This window comes from Ursus americanus, chromosome 33 (assembly GCF_024610735.1).
Source record: "Ursus americanus isolate L20-20 chromosome 33, mUrsAme1.1.p, whole genome shotgun sequence".
Taxonomy (NCBI): Eukaryota; Metazoa; Chordata; class Mammalia; order Carnivora; family Ursidae; genus Ursus; species Ursus americanus.
This window is the reverse complement of record NC_142159.1, coordinates 2546230-2573535: the sequence shown is the minus strand read 5'-3', so window position 1 is coordinate 2573535 and position 27306 is coordinate 2546230. Positions and strand designations below refer to the sequence as shown.

Genomic DNA, 27306 nt, shown 5'->3' with positions numbered 1-27306 from the left:
GGGCAGCCATTTCACGTGGAATTATATGGAATCTTTAGCCAAAACCTTTCTCATGACCAGTCTTTTCACTTTACATCCGTCCCTATTCCATCTCACTTCAGGGGAGTTAGTCGATCATGTTGTCTGCTTTAGATGCTTTGAACCCTGGTTTGATCATTTGAAATACCAGCCACTGCGTGTAGCGTTGGGTCTTCCGCAAGATGAATAAGGCTGCCTCTTGTTCCTTTACTCCAGCCACGGAAAGACGTGTTGCATGGTGATCCTGACTCAGGCAGTGAGTGGCTCTGGGACCTCAGTTTCCCCATCGGTAATGGGCAAGAGTGAAATGATGACCTCGGTTAAGAGAGTTCGTGCACTGTGAGTCAGACACTATGTTAACATCCTGACATTTAATTCCTCACATCAATTCTCTGAGGGAGGACGTCTCCTCCTCCTCATTCAGCAGAGGAGGAAAACAGGGACTTTCAGGATTCTAACCCACTTCTGTCTGGCACCCACTCCGTGCTTTTAGCCACCACGGTTTTAGCCACTGGCCAGCATCTTCAGTATGGCCTAGAACTGGGCCCGCTAAGAGCCATCTTCTTGCGAGCTGCTAAACAACATTCCTTGGGCACCCCCCAAAGACCCCAAGTCCCATGCCTGGCTCAGCAGCTGTGGAGAGCGGAAGGTTTACAGGGACTTAGGCCTGAACCGTGACGTGTGCGTGCGGGCATGCGTGAACAGACGATCAGAGACAGATAACAATCACAGAAAAATGGGCCCCTTCCCTCACCCCATGCCTGATTCTTCTTTGGAGCAAGGCAGATTGAAAATTTCGAGAACGACCCAAGGGAAGGCGTTGGCCAGCTCTGAGGAGCCGCAGGCTTGCCGGGGGAACCTCAACTACGTGTTGGTGCAGGAAGGAAGCCATGTTTCTTCCACGCCTGAGTGTGCAGTCTGGGGGTCACACCCAGCTCGCCCCCTCACCGGGTGCCCATGCTTTAGACGTGTCGCCTCTGTCGGAACTCCCAACGGCCCTGTGAAGAAGCCACTATTTTCAGAGCTCAGTCTGGGCTGAAGGCAATAAAGTTTAATCTACAGGCCGGAGGCCCTTCCCAGATCCTGCACTCAGCTTTACATTTGTAAGTTTTTTTTTTTTTTAAGATTTTATTTATTTATTTGACAGAGAGACAGCCAGCGAGAGAAGGAACACGGCAGGGGGAGTGGGAGAGGAAGAAGCAGGCTCCCAGCGGAGGAGTCCGATGTGGGGCTCAATCCCGGAACGCCGGGATCACGCCCTGAGCCGAAGGCAGACGCTTAACAACTGTGCCACCCAGGCGCCCCTACATTTGTAAGTTTTAAGAGGGCTCCCCCAAATTGTAGAAGCTTGAGGCCCCACAAAACCTACCCCTATTCCTGTCCCCATTGTATAGATGGAAGGAAATGTGGCACAGAGAGGTCAAGCAAGTTCGCAGAGGAGGCAGGCCCCAGAGGTGGTCAAGCCAGGATTCAAACTCTTAGCTCCTTCCCGTGAACCCCAAGGGTTCAGAGAGGTTCTCCCAGGGGATTCACGTCTTTAAATGCACTACTGGCATCTGCTATTTCTATATTGTAATCAATTAGCAAATACTAATTTTTAAAAGGGAACTGTTTGGGAAACTTTTGAGGCATTCACAGTTACTCAGTCCTTTTATTGTGGCTGAATATTGCCAGCCCTGGGGGTAGCTTTGCCTATGAAACTGTTTTTGAATTATTTTTATTACAATGACAAATTCATAGTCTATGCCCATAATGGATCATTGGTTAAAGACAAAAATTCTTTAAAAAAAAAAAAAGATTTATTTCAGAGAGAGAAAGAGAGAGAGCAGGTGGAGGGGCAGAGGGAGAGAGAGAGTGCTTGAGCAGACACCTCACTGAGCGAGGAGCCCAACAAAGGGCCTGGCTTAATTTCATGACCCTGAGATCATGACCTGAGCCGAAATCAAGAGCCAGCTGCCTAACCGACTGAGCCACCCAGGTGCCCCCAAACGTTCTTTTAAAAAAAATGATGTTGAAATAAAATCAGGACAACTTTTTTTTTAAGATTTTATTTTTAAGTAGGGGCGCCTGGGTGGCTCAGATGGTTAAGCATCTGCCTTTGGCTCAGGTCGTGATCCCGGGGTCCTGGGATCAAGCCCCGCACCAGGCTTCCTGCTCAGCGGGGAGCCTGCTTCTCCCTCTCCTACTGTTCCCCCTGATGTGCTCTGTCAAATAAATAAATAAAATCTTTAAAAAAAAAGATTTTATCTTTAAGTAATCTCTACACCCAAAATAGGGTTCAAACCCACAATGCCGAGAGATCAAGAGTTGCTCACTCTACTGACTGAGCCAGCCAGGTGCCCCAGGCAGGACAACTTTTTAGTGAAACTATTTCTGCGAATTCCACGTATGGACACACTGCTTATATCTTTTTTTTTTTTTTTAAGATTTTATTTATTTATTTGACAGAGATAGAGACAGCCAGCGAGAGAGGGAACACAAGCAGGGGGAGTGGGAGAGGAAGAAGCAGGCTCATAGCGGAGGAGCCTGATGTGGGGCTCGATCCCATAACGCTGGGATCACGCCCTGAGCCGAAGGCAGACGCTTAACCGCTGTGCCACCCAGGCGCCCCGACACACTGCTTACATCTGATCATGGCTTTCACACGTTATTTGATAAATGCTGTTGGGACCACCAAGTATCACCAGGATGGCTAGATTGGGTCCTTACCTTACACGTATGCCAAAATTATGTTCCAACAGATTTTTTAAAACTATATACATAAAAAAAGTGAAACCATAGGGGCATCTGGGTGGCTCAATTGGTTAAGCATCTGCCTTCAGCTCACGTCATGATCTCTGGATCCTGGGATCGAGCCCCGAGTCAGGCTCCCTGCTCAGTGGGGATCTGCTTGTCTCTCTCCCTCTGCTCTTCCCCCCACTTATGCTCTCTCTCTCCCTGTCAAATAAATACGTAAAATCTTTTTAAAAAAATGGAACCATAAATGTGTCAGGGGAAAATAATGGGAGAGTTTGTGTCATAATGTTAGAGTGGAGAAAGCCTTCCTAAGTATCACAGAAATCGCTCAAACCAGAAAAGAAAATAATCTCTCCATGTACATTAAATTGAAAGTTTTTTTCCCTGGGTAAAGAAAAAATAAAAGAGAAAAGAAATTTATATATAAAGTCAAATAACAAACAACTCATAGGAAAAGAAAATGTGAAGTACTCACAGAGAGTTAATCCCCCTTATCTTTATTTTTATTTTATTTTTTAAAGATTTTATTTATTTATTCGACAGAGATAGAGACAGCCAGCGAGAGAGGGAACACAAGCAGGGGGAGTGGGAGAGGAAGAAGCAGGCTACCAGCCGAGGAGCCTGATGTGGGGCTCGATCCCAGAACGCCGGGATCACGCCCTGAGCCGAAGGCAGACGCTTAATGACTGCGCCACCCAGGCGCCCCTAATTCCCCTTATCTTTAAAGAGCTCCTACAAGTCAGTAAGGCATAAAAGACCACTAATCCAGTACAAAAACAGGCAAAGGATATAAATAACCGGCCACCAAAAAAATGCAAATTGGGGGCGCCTGGGTGGCACAGTTGGTTAAGCATCCAACTCTTGATTTCGGCTCAGGTCATGATCTCAGGGTCACGGGATGGAGCATCAGGCTCAGTGGGGAGTCTGCTTGAGATTCTCTCGCTCCCTCTCCCTCTGCCCCTCCCACTCATGCATGCTCTCTCTTTCTCTCTGAAATAAATAAATCTTTTTAAAAAATGCAAACTGGTCTTGAATGTAAGAAAAAAGAACCCTTATCCTCATTTACACTAAGTGAAATGTAAGTGGGGCCACAATGAGATGCTATTTTTCATCTACTGGACTGGCAGAGATGACAATGTCTGATGACCCACTGTGTTGCCAAAGAAATCTGACCTCGGTCATTTTCATCACTGCTGGCGGGAAGGGAAGGTACGGTGTCTATGAAGAGCAATTTAGCAATAAACGCTCAAAAGGTAAACCTTTTGTTATGAGTTGAACTGTGTTCCTCCCCCTGCCCCCGCCAAAATTCATATGTTGAAGTCCTAACCCCCCGTACCTCAGAATATAATTTTATTTAGAAGGAGGGTCATTCCAGATGTCATCGGTTAAAATGGTGTCATACGGGAGTGGGGTGGGCCCCTAATCCAATAGGACTGATGTCCTTATTAAAAGAGGAAATTTGGATACAGACACACACAGGGAGAATGCCATGCGAACATCAAGGCGGAGACAGGGTGATGCATCTACGAGCCAAGAAACACGAAAAATTGCCAGCAAACCACCAGAAGGCGTATTTACCTTCACATCTCTCGGGATGAACCAACCAAGTCCTTGATCTTGGACTTCCAGGCCTCCAGAAGTGTGAAATAACACGTTTCTGTTGTTAACCCCCCAGCGTGTAGGACTTGGTTATGGCAGCCCTTGCAAACTAAGACACCCTTTGACCCAACAAGACGAATGTGTCCTGCTCTGTATTTGTACAGTTCCAAAGGGCTGAGCAGACCAGGGTCTACACTGCAGTATTGCTTGCGATAGCTGAAGATTAGAAACGCCCAAACGTCTATCAGTCAAACACGGCCTGAACAAATTATGATACACCCTGACCATGTAATATTTTTCAGCCGAATATTTTTCAGTAACGAGGTGGCATAACGAATGCAGGGTGGTATCGCAAAGGTTTATTATGAAGTGAGCAAAGCGAGCTGCCGTTGGTTGTACAGAGGGCCTTCTTGAATAGAAATAAGGAGAAAGCTAGCAGATTAGACAGTATATTTGCAAATATTCCCTTGGAGAGGCACAGATTCGGTCTAGAAAAATACATAAGAAACGGCTAACTTCAGTTGTTCTCAGAGAAACACTATAAGGACTAAGGAGAGGAGGCTTTGGTTCCACTATGAACACACCTGTACCTTTTGAACCTTTTACATTGTTTATGTATCACCTGTTCAAAAAAAAAAAAATCTATGTGGAACGTCAAAATGGCTCTAGTACTTCAAAAACCCACACTGAGAAGAGAAAATATAGCCATTTTAGCTTTTCATCTTTTGGAAATAACAGCTATTCATCCCTGAAATGGGTTATTTGAGGAGATCATATCTCCTCTCTTATCTCTTCTTTTAGAATCAAAGCACAAAATTTGTTTTTAAAATAACTAAATAAATCACAGAAATGAAGCACAGAATGCAAGAATTCCAAACTCACATGTAGTGAAAGCAAAGCCTGTTTTTTTAACTCACAGCATGTAAATTTCAATCTATAATGATAATTTCAGCATACATTCAGTCCTCAAACCAAGCGTGACAAAATATGTTTAATTTATTCGTCTATAAATCTTACTTTTCCTCATAAAATTAACTTAAATTCTGTTAAACAGTGGGCATTACTTACTAAATAGGAAAGGGTCAAAAGTCACCTGTAAAAAAATAAGGAACCTTAATGGATAGAAACTTCTTAGTACAATTTTTGGGATCAGACTGTTGTAAAATAAATTTTCTCCAAATATCTTCTTTATCTTGTGAAAAAGATGAGATTATTATTTTTTATTCAAAAGGTGTTTGCGAGGTCATTTATGGCTGTGAAACCAGTTTGAGCGTTCAAACATGTTGAGAAATGAAACCTAGGCTCACCGTGTAGGATTGTGCAAGCTGTGAACTACACAACTCCAGGGGGTGCCATTCAGATCATAATCCAAATTGGGCAGTGCACCACCTAGGCAGCTGTGCCTATCCATCCCACGACTACTGAAAATGCTGGGGAGCCATGGAAGGCTTTTGGGGAGGGGAGGGGAGGTGTCAGAGCTGGGGCCACGTGGATTGTGAAGCCAGACTCTCAAGCACACAGCTTCCTACCTCTCTAGGTTGACCTCCCCGTTTGGAGGCTCTGGCCTAAGTTTTCTCTGAGCCACATAACTTTGATTTTCCTAAGGCTGGTGTGGGGGGGGGGGGTGCGGGGGTAGTGGGGAGGACCATCTGCCAGGGCCTACAATCGCTTCTTTAGCCTGTACAACTCAAAGCCCTCTGTACTCACTTGGCAGCTGAGACGAAAGGACAGAAGGGACCCGCCATGCCCCAATCTTTACTCCTACCCTCATGGAGGCAGAGGTGGTCAGCACAAGGGGCGAGGTAGAGGGGCTAAACTTTAAATGACATGCAGGACATTTGGCCTCCAGGACCAGCTCTACCACTACCTTTCTGTGTGACCTTAGCAAATCTTTAAGGCCCTCTCTGGGCCTCTGCTTCCCTGGGCCTCTGCCTCCCTATTTGCAAAATGAAGAGGATTACTGCCCTTCTTTCTCTGCCTCATGGAAAAACAGACAAGGGAGGAGAAAAACAGGTAGGGATGATTTCACAGGGAATGCATATAAAGTCAAGCATTCTAATTATTATCATGAAACATCAAGAATTTGTGGACTGGGAGCCAGAGGTCTTATTGAGTGGCTATAAAGCCCCGAACAAATCTTGTGACTTCTCTGGGCCTTACCTATGTGCCAAACAGCAGACCTTGACCTAGGTCAGCAGTTTGCCGGCCTTTTCAACACTAAGAGTCTGTTTTATTATTTCCAAACATCCCCACAGAGCTCATATTTTCTAAGATTTTATCTCGTAAGCTGTTTAGGTAATCATTACAGACTTAATAATTATTAAGTAATTGTTGTTACCAATATAAAGGATATTTTCGATTTTGAGTGACAGAAGCTATGTGCTTACATAGCCAAAAGGCTTAGAGCTAGGAATCGCTTCAGGCAGGGCTTGATCTGGCAGCTGTTACCAACGACCTATGTTCTTCCGGACTCTTGGCTCTGCCTCCTGTTATGTGTCACAAGGTGGCTTCCAGAAGCTCCTGGCACTACTTGCTTTACTCACTTGGGATTGGCAAAAATCAGAGAGCTTGCTTCCCAGTTAGTTCAAAGACAAGACCCAGAATTGAGACTCGTTAACCCTGATTGGCCTGATTTGGGTCACGTGCCTTTTCCTGACCAATTACTAGAGCCTGGAGGATGAGATATTCTGACTTGCTTAAGCTAGTTCGGCCCTGCCTCGGAATGGGGTCATTTCTGGCCAGATCACATGGCCGGGAAATTCCCAGTACTGTGAGGAGGGGAATCGGGCAAGGGCGCTACGGAGACCACCAGCGAGCTTCCTGCTGCATGTTTATCAGCCAGTGACATCGCAAACAGCCCATCCCCACTCGGACCTGCATGTGAGCTGCACACTAGTGACCTCTGGGATCTTGTGAGCTGGTGGAGATGACAACCCCATCTGTGGGCGGGCACACTAACCACGTGAGCTGATGTCAGCATGGCCAGCAGCAAGCTCCTGACTGTGGTTAGACCTGGCCTAGATGCAAGTTCATCCACGTCCAGCTTCCAGTTCTCCACTCCCATCTGAACCTTCACAGCTGGCTCAGCTGGAGAGGCCTACGGCTGCCCTTTTCAGACACGAGGGGACATTTATGAGCCGCACTTGGCAAAGAGGGTACAACGGAGATGCCCAGAGCAAAACACACCTGGAACCACTTGGGCTCACTCACACGTTGACTCACCATGCATTTACCGATATCTGTGCATGCCAAATCCCGTCCTGGGGAGCCACCGTCAGGTGGGGAGAAAGGGGTCCCAGAGCATCACAGTGAAGTGTGGGAACATAGCGTAGGTGGCAGTGGGGGTCCAGGGCAAAAGGCACGAGTGTCTACCCCAGCGCACTCTGCAGCAAGGCCACCTTGGCCCCAGGCCCTAGGGAAGCCCAGGGGCCTCTCTGGAAGCTCCGAGGATATCACCAAAGTTGTGTTGCCCAGCGTAGATTAGGGAGTGTTCAACCCAAAACTGGGGACCCGAACCCTGTGCACACCCTTAAGGCTTTACAGAATTCTCTCTGGCCACTTCAGTGCAATAGGTCTGGGGGCAGGAGCCTGCAGACTCACCCTTCTGCCTCCCTTCAGCCTCCATGTCTTCCCGGACCTCCAAAACCAGATGGGGTTTACGGGTAAGGGAGTGCACAGTGGGGCCAAAGGGCAAACTTCTGCTGCACCCACCCCCTTTAACAGACACTTGAGATGCGACCACTTCTTCGGGTTAGGCATTGCCCTGATCTAGTCCCTAAGTGAGTCACCAGGACTTCCGAGCACTTGTGTGGGTCTGAACCTCAGGCCCGCGGCAAATGGGGCCAGGGAGGCCAGGGATGGAGAAAGTCCGGCCAGTCCCATCCTCAGCTGTGCCCAAATTAACTTGCTGTGTGGCCAGGGGCAAGTCCCTTTCCCTGTCCGTCTCCCCATCTATAAAACAAAGATTCCGGGCAAGTAGAGTCTCTTGGGGGTTTCCAGCTCTAACTGTCCAGAATGTGAGCAGAATTCAAGTTCAGAAGAGAGGGAGCAGGGGTAGCTGAGTTGGGGGCGTGGATCTAGAGAGGAGGGGAGGCAGGAGGGCCATCTGGCCAGGGCCCCATAGACAAAAAGGCCCCAAGTGTAGACGTGGGACGCTATCTCCAAATGGAAATACACTCGGTCACCATCTACATACACACCCATGGAAACGAACTGACAGCGGCCCCCGAAGCACACTGCCTCTAAGGCCAATGAAGTTCTATATATACGTGTATATATATACATAGATGTTTTTTACACCAACTTTTTAACTTTTGGAATTAATGTTAGATTTACAGAAGAGTTGCAAAGATTGTACAGAGCTCCCATATACCCCTCATCCCATTTGTTTCCCTGTTGTTGTCATCTGTCATTTCATACCACGGTGGCACATTTGTGAAAGCTAAAACAACATAACATTGGTACATTTCCGTCATTGAAGTCCAGACCTTCTGTGGACTTAACCAGCTTTTCCATCAACACTTGCTCTGATCCAGGAACCAACCCAGAGAACCACATTGCATCCACCAGGCACGTTTCCCAGCGTCCTCAGGGCTGTAACTGTTTCGGTCTTTCCATGCTTTAAATTTTTTTTTGAAGATTTATTTATTTATTTGGGGGGAGGGGCAGAGGGAGAGGGAAAGAATCTCGAGCAGACTCCGCATTGAGCGCAGAGCCCGATGCAGGGCTCGATCTCACGACCCTGAGATCATGACTTGGGCCGAAATCAAGAGTCGAATGCTTAACCGACTGAGCCAGCCAGGCAACCCTCCATCCTTTGTAGAACCGTTTCTGTTTTGAGGAATCCCGGTCAAGTGTTTTGTAAAATGTCCTTCAGTTGGTGTTCGTCTAAGGCGTTTCTCTGGGGTGGTGGGTCTGGGGGAAGAAAATCACAGAAGGGATGTGTCCTTCCCATCACATGATATCGGGAGTGCACAATATCCACTCCGCTCACTCCTGGTGATGCAACCTTGAGCACCTGGTCAAGGTGGTGTCTGCCAGGATTCTCCACCGTCAGGTTGCTGTTTTCCCATTTCCTGCTCTATTGCTTAGAAGCCAGTCAGAAGTCTAGTGCGCAGTCAAGGGAAGGGAAGGGGATAATGAAACGCCATCTCCTGGAAGGGAGAATCTACGTAGATGACTTGGAATTCTTCGGTAAGGAAGATTTCTTTCTTCTTTCCCAGTTAGCTATCTATTCAATAATTTATTTCTACCAGTGTGGACGCATGGATACATATTTTATACTTCAGGTTATAATCTAATACTCTGTTATTTCTTTCGTTGCTCTCATCTTTGCCGCTTGGGCCACTGGATTTAGCTCCTGGGTCCCTCCACACGCCCCTCCTTTTGTGTTTCAAGCACTTTCCCACTCTGGGGCCACCAGCCGCTCCAGGCTCACCTTTTACTTGCCCCAGCCCTACAATCAGCCATTACTCTAAGGAAATAATATATTTTTAAAACCAGTCCTCCAATTACTATCTTGTCAGCCGTCCACTGCATTTGAACACATGATTTAGAAAGTTATTTTGTTCAATCACTGTTTAAAACCTACTTCAATTTTTTTTGTAGCCCTCCTGTGATGTCTTTTTAAAATATACTGGGAGATGGGGTGTCTGGCTGGCTCAGTCAGAGGAGCATCTGACCCTTGATCTCAGGGCTGTGAGTTCGAGCCCCATGTAGAGAGGACTTAAATTTTAAAAAAATATTTAAAAATAACTTAAAAAATATATACTAGGAACATCAAAACATGGGAGGGACCTGATCTTTTCTCCACTTCTAGAAGTCCTTGATGAATTTAACCTCCGCGGCCACTCTGCTAAGGCTTGGGGCAGCCTGCCTAACCCCCTTCCTACACAGGTGACCTAGCTTCTGTGTCCTCCCCAGTCTGAGTGGCCCAGTGGAGCCATCAAAGGCCGAGGTAATTCCTGGAACCTTTCTCCCTCCAGGTCCCCCATCCCCTGCCAAGGGGGTGACCAGTCCTGGAGCTCTGCAAACCTCCCCCAGGCTGGCCAGGGGCAGGCAGGTGGCAAGAGAGTGGGCAAGCCCAGCCTCCAAGACAGACAAGTGTGGGCTGGGGACCATTACATCCAGAGTGCTCCTGGGAACCAGGGCCAAGGTTTGCAAAATCCAGCTGTAAATGGAGCAGGGGTTCCCCGGAGCAGCCCTGGATTCTGCAGAAGAGTCAGCTTCTCGGAGAAGAGCCGCCTTCGTGAGCCGGAAGAGAGTGAGACTCCGGCTCACAGCTCACTTGGGGAGGGGACAGAGCTGCATGACTCATCACCCGGTCCTGCAGGCTACCACTGGCACAGTGCTGGACCTCCCAGAGGAGGTCCCAGGCAGGGAATCACAATCCAGCACGTAGGGACACAGGCCAGGTGCCTGGGATCCCTGGGGAGGAAGCAAAGTAGCATTTGAAGAGTCTCGGCGGCCTCCCAGAGGAGGTGACATCATCAAAAAGATGAATGGAATTGGCCAGGCAGCAGTCCGAGGGAAGGCGGGGAGGGCACTCCCAGCCAAGGAAGAAGCAGATGCAAAGTGCTGGCCCAGAGCCCGCAGCCTAGTGAGCAGTCCGTAAATGTGAGGTGTTATCGCTGTGGTTGACTTATCATTCCAATGATTAACCTGGGCTTGTTTCTTCATATTTTTACTATCTTAAAGGTAGTTCCTACAGTGAATAAATGCCTAATGTCATTGAGCTTTTCCTTACTATAAAAGGGGGTACGGCATACACAGCACTCAGCCAGAGTAGCTGAGACCAGCCCTGGGCCCCCTTGGAAAGGGGCCTTGTTCTCCCTCTCTCCTTGGCTGGTGGCCTGCCCCTAGGGTTGCTATGCCTGGGGAGCATAAGACTGAATGCTGTGGGGTCTTTAGAGTTGAGAGGTAACAAAGGAGGGACTTGGGTAGACAGGGTCAGGCAAGTCCAGAGGGACAACTTCAAGGCCTGGCTAGAAATGCACGCTCCCTTCTCCCTGGGTCTTCTGTGGCCTCTTAAAAACAGGCAGGTACAGGAGATGGATACCTCAGAGAGAGCTGTGTGAATCCCAGCTCCCAGTCCCTGGGCAACTGACTTCACCTTTCTGAAACTCTGAGTTTTTGTCTCCTCAATGCTACAAGCACATTAAGATATGTACGAGAATTTCTAAAGCACGCTCCTGGTAATAGCTACATAAGTAAATATATCACAAATCCCAGAAATAACATCCAAGAACAGAATGGATAAATAACTACGGGTATATTCCTGAAATGGAATATTATTCAATCGTAAAATAAATAAGTTATAGGCACACCAGCAATAAAAATGTATTTTAAAAAACAAGGCTGTGTTGGGGGCGCCTGGCTGGCTCAGTCGGTGAACGTGCAACTCTTGATCTCAGGGTTGTGGGTTGGAGCCCCACATCGGTGTAGACACTAGTTAAAAATAAAATCTTAAAAAGAAACCCAACAATACTGTGTGAAAAAAGGGAGTCGCATAATTATAGAATGATTCCATTTGCACACAAAAGAAGCAAAACTAAGGTAAACAATATATTCTTTAGGGATTTATACTAAGGTGGTAAAACTAAGAGAAAATTAGGGAAATGATTAGCACAATTAAAACAAAATTCAGGAAAGTGGTCTTTCAGGATGAGGGGAGGAGGCTGCAGTGGAGACATGTGGAGGGTGTCAAAGGTGCTCAAAGGTAAGGGTCTAGTTTTTAAATTTTCTAGTGGACGCTAGATATTTTATTGGATATTTTGTTGTTATTACTATTATCTATTAAGCTGTACCTATATAGCATAGATGGTGTGTTTTACAATAAAACTTTTTGGCTATGACACTAATACCTACCTTGTACGATGCGTGCCCATGATAGGGCAGAGAAAATGTAAGTAGAGTATTGGTACACAGTCAGCTCTCAGTTTTGAGGGCTTTGGCTCCCTGCACCTGTTTCCCCAGCTTCAAAGTGAGCTGGTGACACTGCTGAGGCTTTGTCCTCTAGCTTGTGGGTTCTGTGTTCCCCTTTTAAACACACACACACACCTGAGGGCAGGTGTCAGGCCCCATCCTCTCACCAAAAAAGTCTCCCCTCTGCCCTAGGTCACTGGTGGTTTCGTAAGTGGCAAAGGTGGCTCCTGGTGCCCTGGAATGGAAGCTCCCGGTCTTCGTTCCAATCCTTTCCAGATGGGGCAATTAAGCCTTTTCTGTCTTCCTCACCTAAGCCCATGGGTCAATAGTGGAAAGTGCTGTGCTCCAGTGAGAGACCATGACTGCTTGACCCGGGCCCTAAAAGCATCCCCGGGGGGGGGGGTGCGGGGGGGGCATCCGTGAGCTGTGCGAGAGAATACTGTGTGAACGCTCACGGTGATTGGTGTAAACGTACGTCTTTGCCAGGTTTTTCGCCTCGGTCATTGTGCACTTCCTGGTTGTACTTTTCTATCCTGGTAAGTGTCCTCACCACGGCCCCACCTCTGTGTACCTGTTCCAGTCACGGTGTACCTGTTGAGTGTTCCTGGCTCAGTCTGAAAGCTGCTGTCTTTACAACTAAGGACCTACCTCCAACGGTGTGTGGACCCACCTCTGTGGACCTGATTCACTCAGCGCGACCGTGACTGTACGGTGGTCCGTCGGGGCGTACTTGTCAGGCGCTCCTAGGTCTGAACGTGCGTGGCTGTACCGGTCCTCGCATGGCCGTGCGCACCCGGGTGAGTCCGCGCGCACCTGGCTCGGCCCGCGCCTCCCTGACGCCTGCCGGGGATGCGCTCCGGCTCCGCAGACTTGGGCGCCGCCGCGGCCGCGTCCCGCGCGTCCCTGCCCCCCTCCGGGCCCCGCCAGCGGGCGCGCTCGGGCTGCGGGGGCGGGGCCGGAGGCCGGGGCGGGACGGCGCGGGGGCGGAGCAGGAAGGGGCGGTGGCCGCTCCGCCCCCTACCGCCCGGGCCGGCTGCCGCCTCCCCTGCCCGGCTTCCGCGTCACGGTGCCGAACGCCACCTGCCCGCTCCGTATAAAGGCGCCGCCGGCCTCGCCCCCAGAACTCGGCCCCATGGAGACGCCGCGGGCCGCGGCTAGCGCTCGGCGGGGTGAGGCGCGCGGCGGGGCGGGGGTGAGGGCCCCGGGGAAGGGCGGGCGGCGCGGGGAGGGCTCCGGCTGGGACTGGCCGGAGGGGAGGGACGTGGGGCGGGTCCCCTCCGATCTCGCCGGTTCTCGGGAACCCCTCCAACTTAGCCCAAGTTGGGGGAGCCTGGGAGAGGGAGGCCAAGGTCCAGAGGGGAGCCGAGAGAGCGCGGGGCTCCGGGCCGCGACAGCCTCCGCGTCACCCGCGCCCGGCGGCCAGCCAGAGTTTCCCGGCAACTTTTCTTGCCGGTGGGTCGCCCCGGAAACTTCCCCCTTCCCGGCCCGGGAGTCTGGCCGCGGGCCCTGCGCCTTCCGGGCCTGGGCTCGGAGCGCTGCGCGAGCGGAGGCGATGGCCTCAGCGGGGAAGCCCCCGGCACCCCCTCCCCCCTCCAGCGCACTTCCAACCCCGGTTTCCATCAGAGAGCCCCGCCCCGCAGCTGTGGGGGCGCGGCGACGTCCTTCGAGGCCTCGCAGGACTTCTGGGTCCCCTGGGTTGCCGTGGGGCTGGGGGCGGGGTAGGAGGTGGAGCCAGACTGCCTAAGTTCAAGTGTGTGCGCCACCAGCTAACAGCTGGATGACCTTAAGTTTTTGAAGTCTGTGGCTCAGTTTCATCCTTTATATAGTGGGAATGATGACTCTTAGCTGGGACAGCTTTTGAGAGGGTAGGAGAAGTGACACATGCAGATGGCTTTGCCTGGTGCCACCGGTCAGTGTGGCCTCAACCTGTTGGGTAGGGTAGGGGCTGGAGAGGGGTGGGAGAGAGAGCCACTCCCATCTCTGATTCTTACGGTTGTCCTCCAGGAGCTGTGACAAAGTACCTTCCATCAGTCTGAGCTGTGAGTGGCAGGTGGAGAGAGGTCCACTCAGAAAGCCAGCCCCACCATGAGTGTGTGGGAACTTGACAGCCACAGCTGCCAAGGTACCCCCAGGCCGGCTCAGGAGCCCAGCACTGAGGAGACATCGGCTGTGGAACTGCAGATGAAGGTTGATTTCTTCCGGAAGCTGGGCTACTCCTCCGCTGAGATCCACAGTGTCCTGCAGAAGCTGGGGGTGCAGGCCGACACCAACACAGTGCTGGGCGAGCTGGTCAAACATGGGTCAGCAGCTGAGCGGGAGCGCCAGGCCTCCCCGGACCCCTGCGCTCAGCCCCCCCTGGTCCCCCGGGGTGGGGGTACCCCCAAGGCTCCCACCCTGGAGCCCTCACCCCCAGAGGAGAACAAGGAGGGCAGTGACCTGAGACCTGTGGTCATCGACGGGAGCAACGTGGCCATGAGGTACGTGTCACCTCCCGGGCCAAGACCAGGGCCTGTGGCAGGGAACGGTAGCCTTGTGTCTCTGCATCTCTGGTAGAGGGACCTTCAGGAAAGAGTCTGAACTGTTTTCACAGACTGAGGCTCTCCCTTAATCCTCATGGCTTCTTGGAAGTGGGTTTGTTAGGAATGTTTTAGGGATGAGGACAGGGGCTCAAAGATGGGCCCATGGACACACACCATTGGTAAGTGGTAGAGCAGACATTCGAACTCGGGTCCTTCTGTCTCTGGTGTTCACCTTGGGCTCTTCATCTCTGCCTGAAGACCAGCACAGTCTCAGTTCCTCTCCTACAACACCAGGCAGTATGGTGTAAGGGATTAGACTGTGGGGCCAGCTCGCCCGTGTAGGAGCCAGTCACTTAATGTCTCAGAGCTTTCTCTCCTTGTCAGTGAGACCCAGCTGCCCTCTGCTCAGGTGACATTGTGAGGAGTGGAGGCACAGAGCCTGGACAGAAGCACAAGCTCAGTAAGCAGTAGTTGTTACTACCGTTACTTAAGGGTCTGGGGCCTCTGAGGCCTTGTTGTGCCAGACCTGGACTTCTGAGGAAGCAGGCCCGGGTACTGAGACCTTTGTCACTGTGACCAAGCATGTCCTCCAGGATCTGGCTTACACGGGGGGGTGACGGGGGTGGGCAGGTCAGCTGTGACTTGGGTCGCCTCTGCTACAGCCAAGCCACCTGGGCTAGACTGGGCCCAGGGGCCCCACAGGGCCAGAGCCAGGACTCCACCCCAGTAATCCTCCCCTCTTCAAGAAGACTGTCACAGGGAATGGGGTCCGGTGAAGCGGGGGGCCAAGGCTGACACTAGGGAGCCCAGACTTCCCTTCAATCCAGGCCCCGCCCTCTGGGTCGGGGCTGGGTGGATCGTTCACCAGGACAAGTTCCAGTGGGCATTGTCAGGAAGATATCCGCCCCCCTCCCCCAGACCCTGGTCGGGGCCTGGGGACGGCTCCTTCCCTGGCTGCCCTGTAGGGTCTCTCAGGTAGGCTGCTTAAGGCTTCAGTGCCCTTGGCCCCTCCCACTCCCAACCCAGCTGGGCCAAGTCAGCTGTCAGGCTGGTCCTGGCCCAGCTCAGCTGGTGTGCAGGTGGCCCTGTTCTGGCCACCTTTGGATCAATCTTCCTGCCTCTGAAATGGGCCGAGCCTCCACAGGAGGTTGGGTAAAGCTGGCTCCCACTGCTAGCGGCAGCAGGTCGCAACCTGGGCTTTGAGAGGGGTCCCCTCTCTGGCTCCAGGAGCTTTGTGGCTGGCCCAGGAGCCGTGCAGGTCTGTGACTTCTTCCCCTGGAGGCTTGGGCAGGCTGCGCTGGCCCGGGCCAGCCGGTGCTGACCATCTCCCCCCCACCCCACCCCGCCCCTCCCCGGGGACAGCCATGTGCTCTGTGTGTTTGTATCCTGGCGGGAGGAGGAGGGGCCTGGGTGGGAGGAGGGGGTTGGCCTGAGGAGCCGGCTGGGGAGGCACAGCCGCGGGGGGGTTTCTGAGCTGGGGCAGTAGCAGGAGGGGAATTCCAGCCTCAAACTTCCTGTCTCAGCTGCTGCTGGGTTCCTGCCCTGCTGCCCCCCTCCCCCCCCTCCCCCCCCCCCCCCCCCCCCGCCAAGGGCAGGCAGGCCAGCCCCCACCGTATGCAAATCGCGGGGAAATTCACCTCTGTTTCCTTCTAAGGGAATTTTTCTCCTCTAGCTGGGCCCAGCCCGGGCAGAACTCTTCACCTGGCTAGCCTGGCCTGGCCCTGCACTCTGTCCTCCGGTGGGAGCAGCCGAGCTGGAGTGCCCTACATCCTCACACAGCTTAGCCAGTGTCTAGTTAGCCAGGCAGGGGGGGGGGGGGGCGGGCCCTGACCTTCTGGGCAAGCAGGACTGCGGTGGAGGAGGGAGGATGTCTGGTTTTCCTGTGCCAGCAGAGCTTCCTCCATTGCAGCAAGAGGGACTAAAGTTAGCTCTAGGGAGGCACTCCGGGCCTGGCTCGACTTGTGGAACTACCTCGTGGGTTCAACTCTTTCCAAGAGCCAGGCTCTCACTACCTGCCTAGGGAGTATTATAGGGGCTAGGACAGCTGCGAGCAGACTTGTCCCCAGCCCAGGTTTTTGATGCCCAGAGGCAGTAGGCTATCCTGGATTAAGTCCCTGAGCTTGCGGATGCTGGCCTACAATGGAGCACATGCACGTACGCATGCGTATGCAGAAGCGGGTCCAGTGGGTGTGTGTGCCTACTGCTTACCTGAGCCAGGGAGCCAAGCCGGGGAGGATCACATTCCCCCATGGTTGTAGGGACGCTGCAGAGGCCCCGGGGGGAGGGGGGAATGTGATGGGAGAAGCACTGGGCATTGTGAAGAGAAACAGGGATCTGAGCTATCCTGCAAGGTCCGGGAAGGCTTCTCAGAGGCAGTGCCATTTCACGTGGGTGAACTCCAGAAGAGCCGGACTTGGCCAGATGCATCCCTGTCTCCTGTTCCCAGCCTGCCCCTACCTCTTAACACTTTGTTCGGATGCAAATTTGGGAGCTTTTCTTTCTGCTGTACAAACTTCAGGTCTTGCAGTTAAGGACCAGGAAGACGAGCCAGGGGCCCCAGATGTGGGTTCAAGTTCTTTCTCTTGCCACTAGCTGGGGAACCTTAGATGAGTTGTGGATCCTCGGTTGCCTTCACTGTGGCCTTGTAGGGATGAAGAAAGCAGGTGTGGGACTCGTCGGCCTCCAGTAGGAGCTCGGTGCCCACTCACCCCCATCTGTCCCCGCTGCCAGGATTGGTACTTTGTACCTGTCTGAGCAGCAGCAGCGGTGGTGGTTATGAGCACAGGCTCTGGCCTGCGTCTCTGTTCCACCGTCGCGGCATGTGGTTGTGCTCTGTGGATCGGTTTTCTCATGGGAATGAACGGAAAGGGGCCTTTAACCATAGGACCCTCCTCAGAGGCTTGCTGATGATTCCGTGCTATGCCCTTAGATCAGGGCCTGGCTCCCAGCTCTCAGTAAATGTTAACTTTTATTATAGGCACACTGGTGGACAGGGGGGAGGCCCCACCACCTGGTGGGGATGAGCACTGCCTTCAGCTGGACTTTGCCTCCCCTACAATTTATGGAGACCTTCAGCCTGAGAGCCCCAGCCTCTCCCCCAAACAGCCTCTGTGACCCCCAGCTGCCCCAACCCCCATCTCTACCCTCTCTTGGGACTCCTGCTACCACCCCCCCTCCAAAGCCACCCACAGGATGTGGTCGCCCATGGACTTGCCTCTTTTGTGTAATACTTATTCTGTTTTATTTGCCAAATATGAGTGTCTGCGCTGCTCCCGGAGGGATTAGTGAGGGGCAGGGGCTGTTGGGGAGGGAGCTGTAGCTGGCCCCTTCCAGCGCCCCCAGCCTGGGCATGGAGGCCTTCTACAATACCCACTGTTCCCCGGGAGCTCCCGGCCCCCTCTTAACCCTCCCAGGAAGCCAGTTGGAACCTCCACTTTGCTGGACTGTCTCTGGCCTCAAACACGAAAGTGATGCCACTGACATGGGCCCTTTTTAAGGAGACTGGAGACTGCCAGGCCCATTTTTCAGATAGGGAAACTGAGCCAGAGCAAGCCAGCAGCCCGTCCGGGCTTGTTTCTGGATCCAGCCACCTTTGGAGGGGGTGACATCCAGCTGTCAGATCACAGCATGGGGATGTCCCACCTCCCAGCCCTCCTGCTAACAGAGAGAGTCCCCGGGTGGCTTCCAGATGGCCTTTCTGCCTCAGCTCCCACCCTCCTGAGAGGGGTGAGGAGAGGACAGGGCAGTCCAGGCATTTGGGGGAATTGGCAGCCTTGGGAGGAAAAGCCGTGCTCTTTCACTTTCAGACTGAAAGACTCCTGAGTGCCTCTTCCACTCTGTCACCCCGCCCGCCCGCCCCGTGTGGGACAATGGATCATGCCTCCTTCCCTTTCGCGCTGCTCAGTCCCAGCCCCTGGGGCCTGTGTAGGACTGAACTCTAATCCATGTTTAATCCGGAGCAATCTGGTTTCTCTTCAGTTAGCCGGGGCTTGTCGCTTCCCACCCCCACCCACAGCACCGCCCAGTGGGCGAGGGAGGACTGGTGACTCAGTGTGCCTGTGTACGTCTGTGTCCCTGTGGTCCCAGCACCCCCGGGTGGGGCAGGAACCAGAAGGCTCCTGGAGCCTTTCCCCCACCCCCAGGTGTGTTGCAAGCAGCCTGACCCTCCCCCACATGGGGAGCGGGTGCCGCCAGATTCCTGGGCGGCTCCTCACTGTCGGGAGATGGAACCTCAGGGAAAGTCCCTGGTCAGGCCATCCCGGACGCTGTGGGAACCAGCAGGGAATGCAGGCCTTGGGCCAGAGGGCAGTGGGCTGAGCGCAGCCGCTCCGCCACCCGGGCCAGGCCAGGGTCTCGGGAGCAAGTCCCTCGTGCTCAGGGCTAGAGGAGAGTGGGTCAGCCACCCTCGCAGGCTGACCCTGTCCCTCCTCTTCTTCCCAGCCACGGGAATAAGGAAGTGTTCTCCTGCCGGGGCATCCTCCTGGCAGTGAACTGGTTTCTGGAGCGCGGCCACACGGACATCACAGTCTTTGTGCCATCCTGGAGGAAGGAGCAGCCTCGGCCCGATGTGCCCATCACAGGTGAGTGGCACCTCAGGAGGGGGTGGCCTCCCTGCCCCAGCAGGGCTTCTCCCCAAGAGAGACCCTTTGGGTGTGACTGGCAGCTTCTAGACCTCAAGCAGGGACCAGCATCTCTTTGCCCAGTTTCCTTTGTGCTCAGCCCCTTCCTGCCTCGGTGCACCTGGCGTTCAGAGCCCCTGTGCCTGGCCAGCAGAAGGCTCTGGGTGCAGGTCGGGCTCTGACCTGAGCTGCTGCTGTCCCACAGACCAGCACATCCTGCGGGAGCTGGAGAAGAAGAAGATCCTAGTGTTTACCCCATCGCGGCGCGTTGGTGGCAAGCGCGTGGTGTGCTATGATGACCGCTTCATCGTGAAGCTGGCTTTTGAGTCTGATGGGGTCGTGGTCTCCAACGACACGTACCGCGATCTCCAGAGCGAGCGGCAGGAGTGGAAGCGCTTCATCGAGGAGCGGCTGCTCATGTACTCCTTCGTCAATGACAAGTAAGGTCCTGGCCCTCCGGTCTGCGGTCCGTGGGGGCGGGGGGGGGGGGGCCAGATGTGTCCTCAGGTGTCAGGGGTGGCTGGGAGGAGCTCTGCTGGGGTCACGGCCTTGCATCCAGGCAGCTTTGGGAATGAGAGGGACCTGGCACCAGGTAGAAGGGGTCAGGCTGGGGACAGGACGGGGAGGGGGATGAGTTTGGGGGGGCGGGCGGAGCATCAGCGATGGGCTATGGTGAGTGGTTCCTAACACTCAGTCCCTGATCAGGGGCCAGTGGGTGGATGCCACCTTAGATGGAGATTTTCAGGTTGCTGGCCTCCCCACTGCCTGCAAGGCCCCTCGGGCTGGGGCCTCCTCCCCTCCCTTGGGGCTCCCCCCCACCCCAGGGCCCAGGGATGTCCTGCAGGGTGACCACCAGTTTTAGGAGCTGCTCTCCCTCCCATTGCTCTGGTGAGGCTCGCTGGCCCGCCCCCCTCCCAGCTCAGCACTGGGAAGTTCCCCTTCACACCTCCCACCTCCCCTGCAGGTTCATGCCCCCCGATGACCCTTTGGGCCGTCACGGGCCAAGCCTGGACAACTTCCTGCGTAAGAAGCCACTCACAGCAGAGCACAGGAAGCAGCCGTGTCCCTACGGTAAGAGACCTGGGCCCCAGGTTCTCCCTCTCGGAGACCACCCAACCCCAAGTTTCCTGTGCCACCCCATCCCTGTCCCAGCCCTGGTTCTGGAGCCCCCGCCCCCCGCTCAGAGGCCCCTTGCTGTCTTCCAGGGAGGAAGTGCACCTATGGGATCAAGTGCCGGTTCTTCCACCCGGAGCGGCCCAGCCGCCCCCAGCGCTCTGTGGCCGACGAGCTCCGCGCCAATGCCCTCCTCCCACCCCCTAGGGCGCCGGGCAAGGACCCAAGTGGCCAGCGGCCTTCACCCTCATCCCAGCCCGGCTCTGTGCCCACAGAGCATGAGCAGTGCATCCTGGATGGGAAGAAGCTGGGAGCCCAGGCATCCCCGGGGCCGCACCGAGAGGGTCTGACACAGCCCTTTGCCCCAGCGGGCAGGAGCCTCCCACATAGTGGGGGCAGTGGTGGCAGCTTTGGGCCCGCAGACTGGTTCCCACAGACGCCGGATTCTCTCCCATACACCTCACAAGAGTGTCTGGACTCGGGCATCGGCTCCCTGGAGAGCCAGATGTCAGAACTGTGGGGGGTTCGCGGAGGAGGCCCTAGTGAGCCCGGCCCACCTCGGGGCCCTTATGCTGGCTACGGCCCGTACGGGGCTGAGCTCCCAGCCACTCGGGCCTTCTCTGCCTTTGGGGGGGCCATGGGTGCCGGCCACTTCAGCGTCCCTGCTGACTATGCCCCCCCGCCGGCTGCCTTTCCACCTCGAGAGTACTGGTCTGAGCCTTACCAGCTGCCTCCCCCCACCCCAGTCCTGCAGGACCGGCCCGCGCCAGGCCCGGGAGCTGACAGGGGCCCATGGGGTGGGGCTGGCAGCCTAGCCAAGGAGCGAGCCAGCCTGTACACCAAGCTGTGCGGGGTCTTCCCCCCGCACCTGGTAGAGGCTGTGATGGGGCGCTTCCCACAGGTCCTGGACCCCCAGCGGCTGGCTGCGGAGATCCTTTCTTACCAGCCCCGGCACCCCAGTGAGTGAGCCAGCTGCGCTGTGGCGGCCGCCCCCAAGGCTGGACTGAGGGAGGATTAAAGTAGGGAATGGAATCCACAAACCAAAGATACTGTAGGATTGGTTCTGGCCCACCCGGCAGCTGGCGCCGGCTGCCGAGTGGGGCGGGAGCGATCACCCTGTTGATGCACATTGTATCTGTAGTTTAAGGAGACGCTGCCGTAAAGGCATCAGTCCGTGGCTGAAGCCCAAACCCTCCTTTCTCTCAGAGGGCGGGGAGGGAGGTGGTGGGGAGCAGAGGCCTGGGCTGGGGGCCCTGTGCACGGCCCCCCACCTCCACCCTGTCCCTGGGATGCCGGCCTCGGCTGGCTAGTTAGGCACTGTGTGCCTGCCCTCCAAGGGCCCCTCCTCTACGCCAATGAGGCCTCATCGGTGCTCTCGCCGGGCACCAGGCTTCATGTTAGTAAGCAAGATGCTTCTTAATAACCCATCTTCTGTTCCACTCTGTTCGCCTGTCTCCTTGCCCCCACCAGGGGTCAAGGGTCCTCTGTCCCCACTCTCTCTTCCCCTTCCTCTCTACTCCGAGTCCTCTCTCCCTTCTGCAAGAGTGGGGATGCGTATATGTATGTGTACAGATATAATGTTAAATACTTTAAGTCCTTGCCTCCCTTAACATGTCAATAAAATATAATGTGAGTCCCTTTAAGAGATGACGGTCTTGGTTGTCCTTGGGGGTTGAGCGGGCCTTTGGGCAGTGGAAGGTCAGCAGGTGTGCACCTAACCCAAGGCGCTCAGTCCCTTGGGGGCAGGGCCTTCCTTACCGAGGCCATGGGCCAGGCAGGGTGGGGGAAAGTTGGGAGTTGAAGTCCTGAGGCTGTGGGGTGGCGAGGGGTGGCAGGGGGTGGGGGCGGGGTGGGGGTGGGATCGGGCTGTTCCCCTTTTCTGTCCTGTGACCAGAGCTGAGGACAGAAAACCATCTGGCTGGGAAGAGGGCTTCCAGGATAGTTGAGGAGAGAAGGTGGTTGGGGAGCCCTTGGGTGCTCGGCTCTGGCCTCATCCTCCCAGACGCTGCTGAGTTCTAGCCGCAGAGTCACAGAGTGGAGCAAGGGGCACAGAAGGAGCCTGGAGAGGCGACGCCAGGGTAGCCCCCACGTGGGAGGTCAGGGGTCCTGGTCCCAAACTGAGGAACTGGCTCTGCCACCAGTTTTACCTCAGGGACAAGTGACTACCCCTCTCTGGCCTCAGTTTCCTCCTCTGTGAAGTGGGGGTAATAATGGTACCTACCTTACAGGATTGTAGGGAGGACATGAGAGCCTGCCTGTTGACCACATGACCCAATCCTGGCACATAGTAAGTGCTCATCAAAGGGCCTCTGGTGTTGCTGCCTGTGGGCTGTGCTCACCTCACCACCTCAACCTTCTTAGCTGCCCCTAGAAGGAAGGAAGCCAGGCAGGAATATACATTTTTTTCAGATGAAAAAATGAGATACAAATGTTAAAGATTTTAAGTGAAAAGCCGGGCTGTCAAATGATCCCCAAACACCATCAGCAGGAGAAAATGGAAAAAATACAGTTTTAATAATTCTGTATTTGAATATCTCACCTAATCTGTACTTAGTGTTTGTGAAGCTTGTATAGTATCTGTATTTTTTTTTTTTTTTTAAGAAACCGCTTTACCACAGAACATCTGCGCAGCATGAGGAGGAAAATGCCACACTGGCCGCCTCCCTGCACGCTGGGCCCCCACCGCATTCTTCACCCTGAACATTTTTTTTTTTTAAGATTTATTTATTTTGAGAGAGAGAGAGGGGAAAGCACGAGTTGGGGGGAGAGGGAAAGGGGGAAAGAGAATGCCCAGCAGACTCCGAGCTGAGTGTGGAGCCCAATGTGGGGCTCGATCCCACAACCCTGGGATCATGGCCTGAGCTGAAATCAAGAGTCGGACACTCAACCTACTGCGCCACCCGGGCACCCCACTCTAAGCATTCTTTAGAAGCTTGCATTTAAAGCAGGAACCCAGGTGCAAGGTGGGAATGATCTCAGCAGACGTTACTTGAAGCCCCCTCACATCCTCCTCAAGGCACCCCATGCCCATTTCTTCCAGCCTCCTTGCAAGGTTTTACTTCACGAAGAAATGTCATTGCCTTCCTTATATTTTCTCCAGTCAAGTACTGTATTCCAGATTAAAAGGCTATTTATGAGTCTTTGTTTGCTTTTATGGGACAGAAAGCTAAAAGACCAGACTGTCCAGTTCATTATCAGCCACTGGCATGGCGAAGGAAGGCCACTGGCAAAGCCACCGGCAAAGCCAGGCTGAGTGGTTTGCCTGAGGTCCCAGAGACGAGGACAGGTTGGAATAGGCCCTCGACTTTGGGGCCCTGGCTCCCACACACCAGAAGGAAGGACCCCAGACACCGGTTTGCAACAACTCTCAGGCCCGAGAGGGAGGGAGGCAGGGGATGCCCTCAGCCCGCACCTCGCAACCCTGTTAGGTGTACAGCCACCACCAAGACTCCCTCAAGCATGAGTGTGAAAGGACCCCCCACCCCCCTGCTCAGCAGTGGGCGCCCCAGCAGCCACACCCACCAAGCCCCCTCTATCTGTACACCACGTGGGACGTGAAGGCCATGAGGCCTCGGGAGTGGCCTGGAAGGAGAAGTAGGGTGCCCGCACCCCTCTTCCCATCCCACCAGCCAGCTGTCCATAGACTGGAGGGCTCACATTTGGCCCCTGACCAGAGCTGAGCTCTTGGTCATTTGCTGTTTCTGCTTTTGCGGGGTGGGGGAAGGATCCTCCAGGCAGGCGGGCAGTGGGCAGCCCGTCCAGGCTGGGAGTGGCCCGTGACTGGAGGCTGCGTCTGGCCCTGCTGGCTCACTGACAGGCCCCCATGAGGGCAGCAGAGACCACGCAGCAAGGGCCAGTTGAGGCTGGGCTTGGGGGAGGCTCGAGTCAGTCCCGGGCCCCGTGGGCCTCAGCGCGCACCCTGTGCGTCCCCGGCAGCCTCAGCGTGGCTACGCTGGCCCTCCAGGACCTGGAGCCACGCCTCCGGGCCACTTTCTCAATCTGGCTGCCAGGGCCAATGCCCAGGACGCGTCTTTCCCAGGACTTGGGTTTTAACTGTGAAGTTCTCCCGACCACCTCCTGCCCCGCGGGCCGAAGCACCTTCCCTCACAGGGCCTCGGCTGTTGCCACCTGTCAATGAGACACCATGATCCCTGCGCTGCTCTGGATTGACAAGAAGGCCCCTCAGTTCGTGGGGTGCCAGCCTGAGAGGGAAAAGTCCTGGATGTGGGGCCCTGCACAACTCACTTCCCCTCCTAGAGCCTCAGCTTCCTGGCTGGCCTCACAAGCGAGGTGTAAGGTTCACGGGCCTGCGGGAAGTCGAGGGTGGCGGGGCCGATCCTGAGACACAACCTCAAGCCACCGAGGCGCTGAGGGGATCAGACTCCGATGGCTGTTGCCTTTGCGTGGTGCCCTTTCCTCCTCTGCCTTCCTGGTTCCAGGAGCTGAGAGCTGATGGGGAAACCAGGGAGTATGCAAATCCCTGCATTGTTGGGAAATGATCCTGGGGAGCTCCCAGAGGGTGGCCTCCTGCCAGACCCTCCCCAACCCCCACAGGTCCCCCACCTCACCCCGGGGGCTCTCACCAGCAGGGGCCCGACCCTGAGTCTTCTTGCAGTTCGGTCTCAAAGGCGGGTTAACCCCGCTGGGGGCACAGCGTGACTACAGAAACTGGCAGAGACAACTGGCCCCAAATGGATGAAATTCCCTTCCTTGGCTGTCCCCACCCACTCTGTCCCCATCCCACTTCACTCGCCTGAGGAAAACCCAGCGGTCCCTAAAGGTCTGGGGAATTTCAGTGAGGAGCCAGAGAGCTCCGAGGCTCCAGGGGAGCAGCTCTCCCAGGCCCCACAGCCCCCGTGCTGCTGGCACCTCAAACATTGCTGGTCTCCTGCAGGGCGGTGTGGGGCAGTAACTGGGAAGAGGCCGCAGTGGACTCCCCCCACCCCTGCCCCTTCCTCCCCTACACAGAAGGGCAAGACCCCTGCCCTCAAGGCGGGACTGGGCAGGTCTCCATCAGAGAAACTGGGATTCAATGGGACACAAATCTAGGAGTTGGGAGGGGATGGAGCCACCACCTCATGCCCTGGGCCTCACTGGTCCCCAGAGGCTCCTGCCCCAAAGAAAGGCAGTCCCAGGGTCCTAGCACTTCTGCTCCAGGGCTTCTCAAACTCTGGCTCGTTTTTTCCCCTAGACCATAGCAGAGTGGGTGGAGTAGAGGGTGGTGAGTAAGAGCTTGTTCTGGGGACCTCCTTGTTCATGGGAAGGGTGTGGGAGATTTGGCAGAAAAGAGACAGGAAGTAGAGCCCTACAATTAAGGAAACTCAGGCCATCCCAGGCCATGGTATGTAAATCCTTCCAGCTAGTTCCTGGATGGGGAGGAGGCCCCAGGCTGTCATCCTGGGATGTGGCCTTTTGAAGGCCATCTCAACGCAGGTACTGGCCATCTTAAATTGCTCACCCATTTAAGAAATGGCTGCAAGACTAGGTAGAAGGAAGGGATCAGGCACCCCACCCCACCCCACACTGCACTGGGCATGTTGCTGGATCTGGGAAGGGCCCAAGGGCTCAGATGCTGGCGGCTCTCCAGATTAGAGCCCCACTAAAGGCCAGGGGCACTTGTGGGGCTCTGCCTGCCACCTGCTGGAGCCTCCTGGTACGACTGTCTGTGAGGCAGGAGGCAGCTGAGCCCTCACGGCCATCGACACTGGCCTGAACCAAGTGCCTAGAGACAAGCATCTTCAATAGGATCCAAAACCAGGACTCTGAAGAGAATAATATGGAAAGTGCTAAGGCAAATGGGAATTCATTCTTCTTTGCTTACTGGTTTTTTTTTTTTAACGTAAGCTCTACGCCCAGTGCAGAGCTTGAACTCATGACCTTGAGATCAAAAGTCCCACACTCTATGAACTGAGCCAGCCAGGCGCCCCGAAATGGGAATTCTTAATGGCATCTGCAGCTCCACCCCGGAAGGCATCACCAGAGGTAACAGTCCTGTCTTTTACAAAGTTGACAGCTCCAGAAAATTCCAACTGTTATGGGTAACAAATTACCCAGGAAAAATCCTCAGGAACTAGAGGAATAAGAAGGAATGGAAAAGGAGAAAAAAATACATGCACTCACATTTCAAAAGTGATCTGGGCGATACAAGTCACAGTGAGATCTGTGTTTTAACCCTTTGACACATTCCCCATGGCTCAGCAATCCCACCACTAAGAATCATATTTGCAAAATGTAAGGCACTACCACACTGCCTGAAACGGCAAAAGATGAAAAAGCGCATTAATGCCATCGGCAGAGGTCCGGTTAAGTAAACTGTGGTGCACGCATATAAAGGAACGTTCCGTAGCCAACAGAACTGAGGTGTGTAAGCTGCATCTACAGAACGCTGTCTCAGCGGTATTACTGGGTGGAAGAAGCACGCTACCATTCCGTGACAGGCCCGTGCCTGTGTGCGCACTGCCCGTAGGCATACAAAGCTCCTCTGGAAGGACACACAAGGAACCGCCTCCGGGAAGGACAACTGGCTGCTGAGGACGGATGGACTCACTTTTTTCACTGACCATACTCCCGTACTCTTTGAATATATGCCATTTGCAGGCATTAGTTATTCAAATTATATCTTTTAAAGCCTCCTTAGGGTACAGAAATAAGTTATGGGGGTGGGGATCTGAGGAGGGTTCCATCGGCCAGGGGCCTCCGAAGGTTATTCTTGTACCCGAACGGTAAACACGCAGCACATACATACCCCCAACACGTGTTATGTTGTTAAATCAGGGTAA

At 54.2% G+C, this 27306-nt stretch overlaps 1 protein-coding gene and 1 long non-coding RNA gene across 2 annotated transcripts; one reads left to right on the top strand and one right to left on the bottom strand.

Annotated features, from left to right (window-relative positions):
* Nucleotides 1-2426: 2426 nt before the first annotated feature.
* On the bottom strand, nt 2427-13191 carry LOC148107205 (uncharacterized). The gene is made up of 2 exons (XR_015722851.1): nt 12925-13191; nt 2427-9267 (listed from the first exon to the last, which is right to left on the bottom strand). It is a non-coding gene; the product is annotated as an uncharacterized LOC148107205 (long non-coding RNA).
* Nucleotides 13192-13303: 112 nt separating this feature from the next.
* On the top strand, nt 13304-22170 carry ZC3H12A (zinc finger CCCH-type containing 12A). Its single transcript, XM_045782490.2, has 6 exons — nt 13304-13445; nt 14281-14753; nt 19236-19375; nt 19620-19854; nt 20379-20485; nt 20620-22170. The coding sequence occupies exons 2-6, from the start codon at nt 14362-14364 to the stop codon at nt 21492-21494; spliced, it is 1749 nt and encodes a 582-aa protein (XP_045638446.1). The 5' UTR covers nt 13304-13445; nt 14281-14361; the 3' UTR covers nt 21495-22170.
* The last annotated feature ends 5136 nt before the right edge of the window (nt 22171-27306 follow it).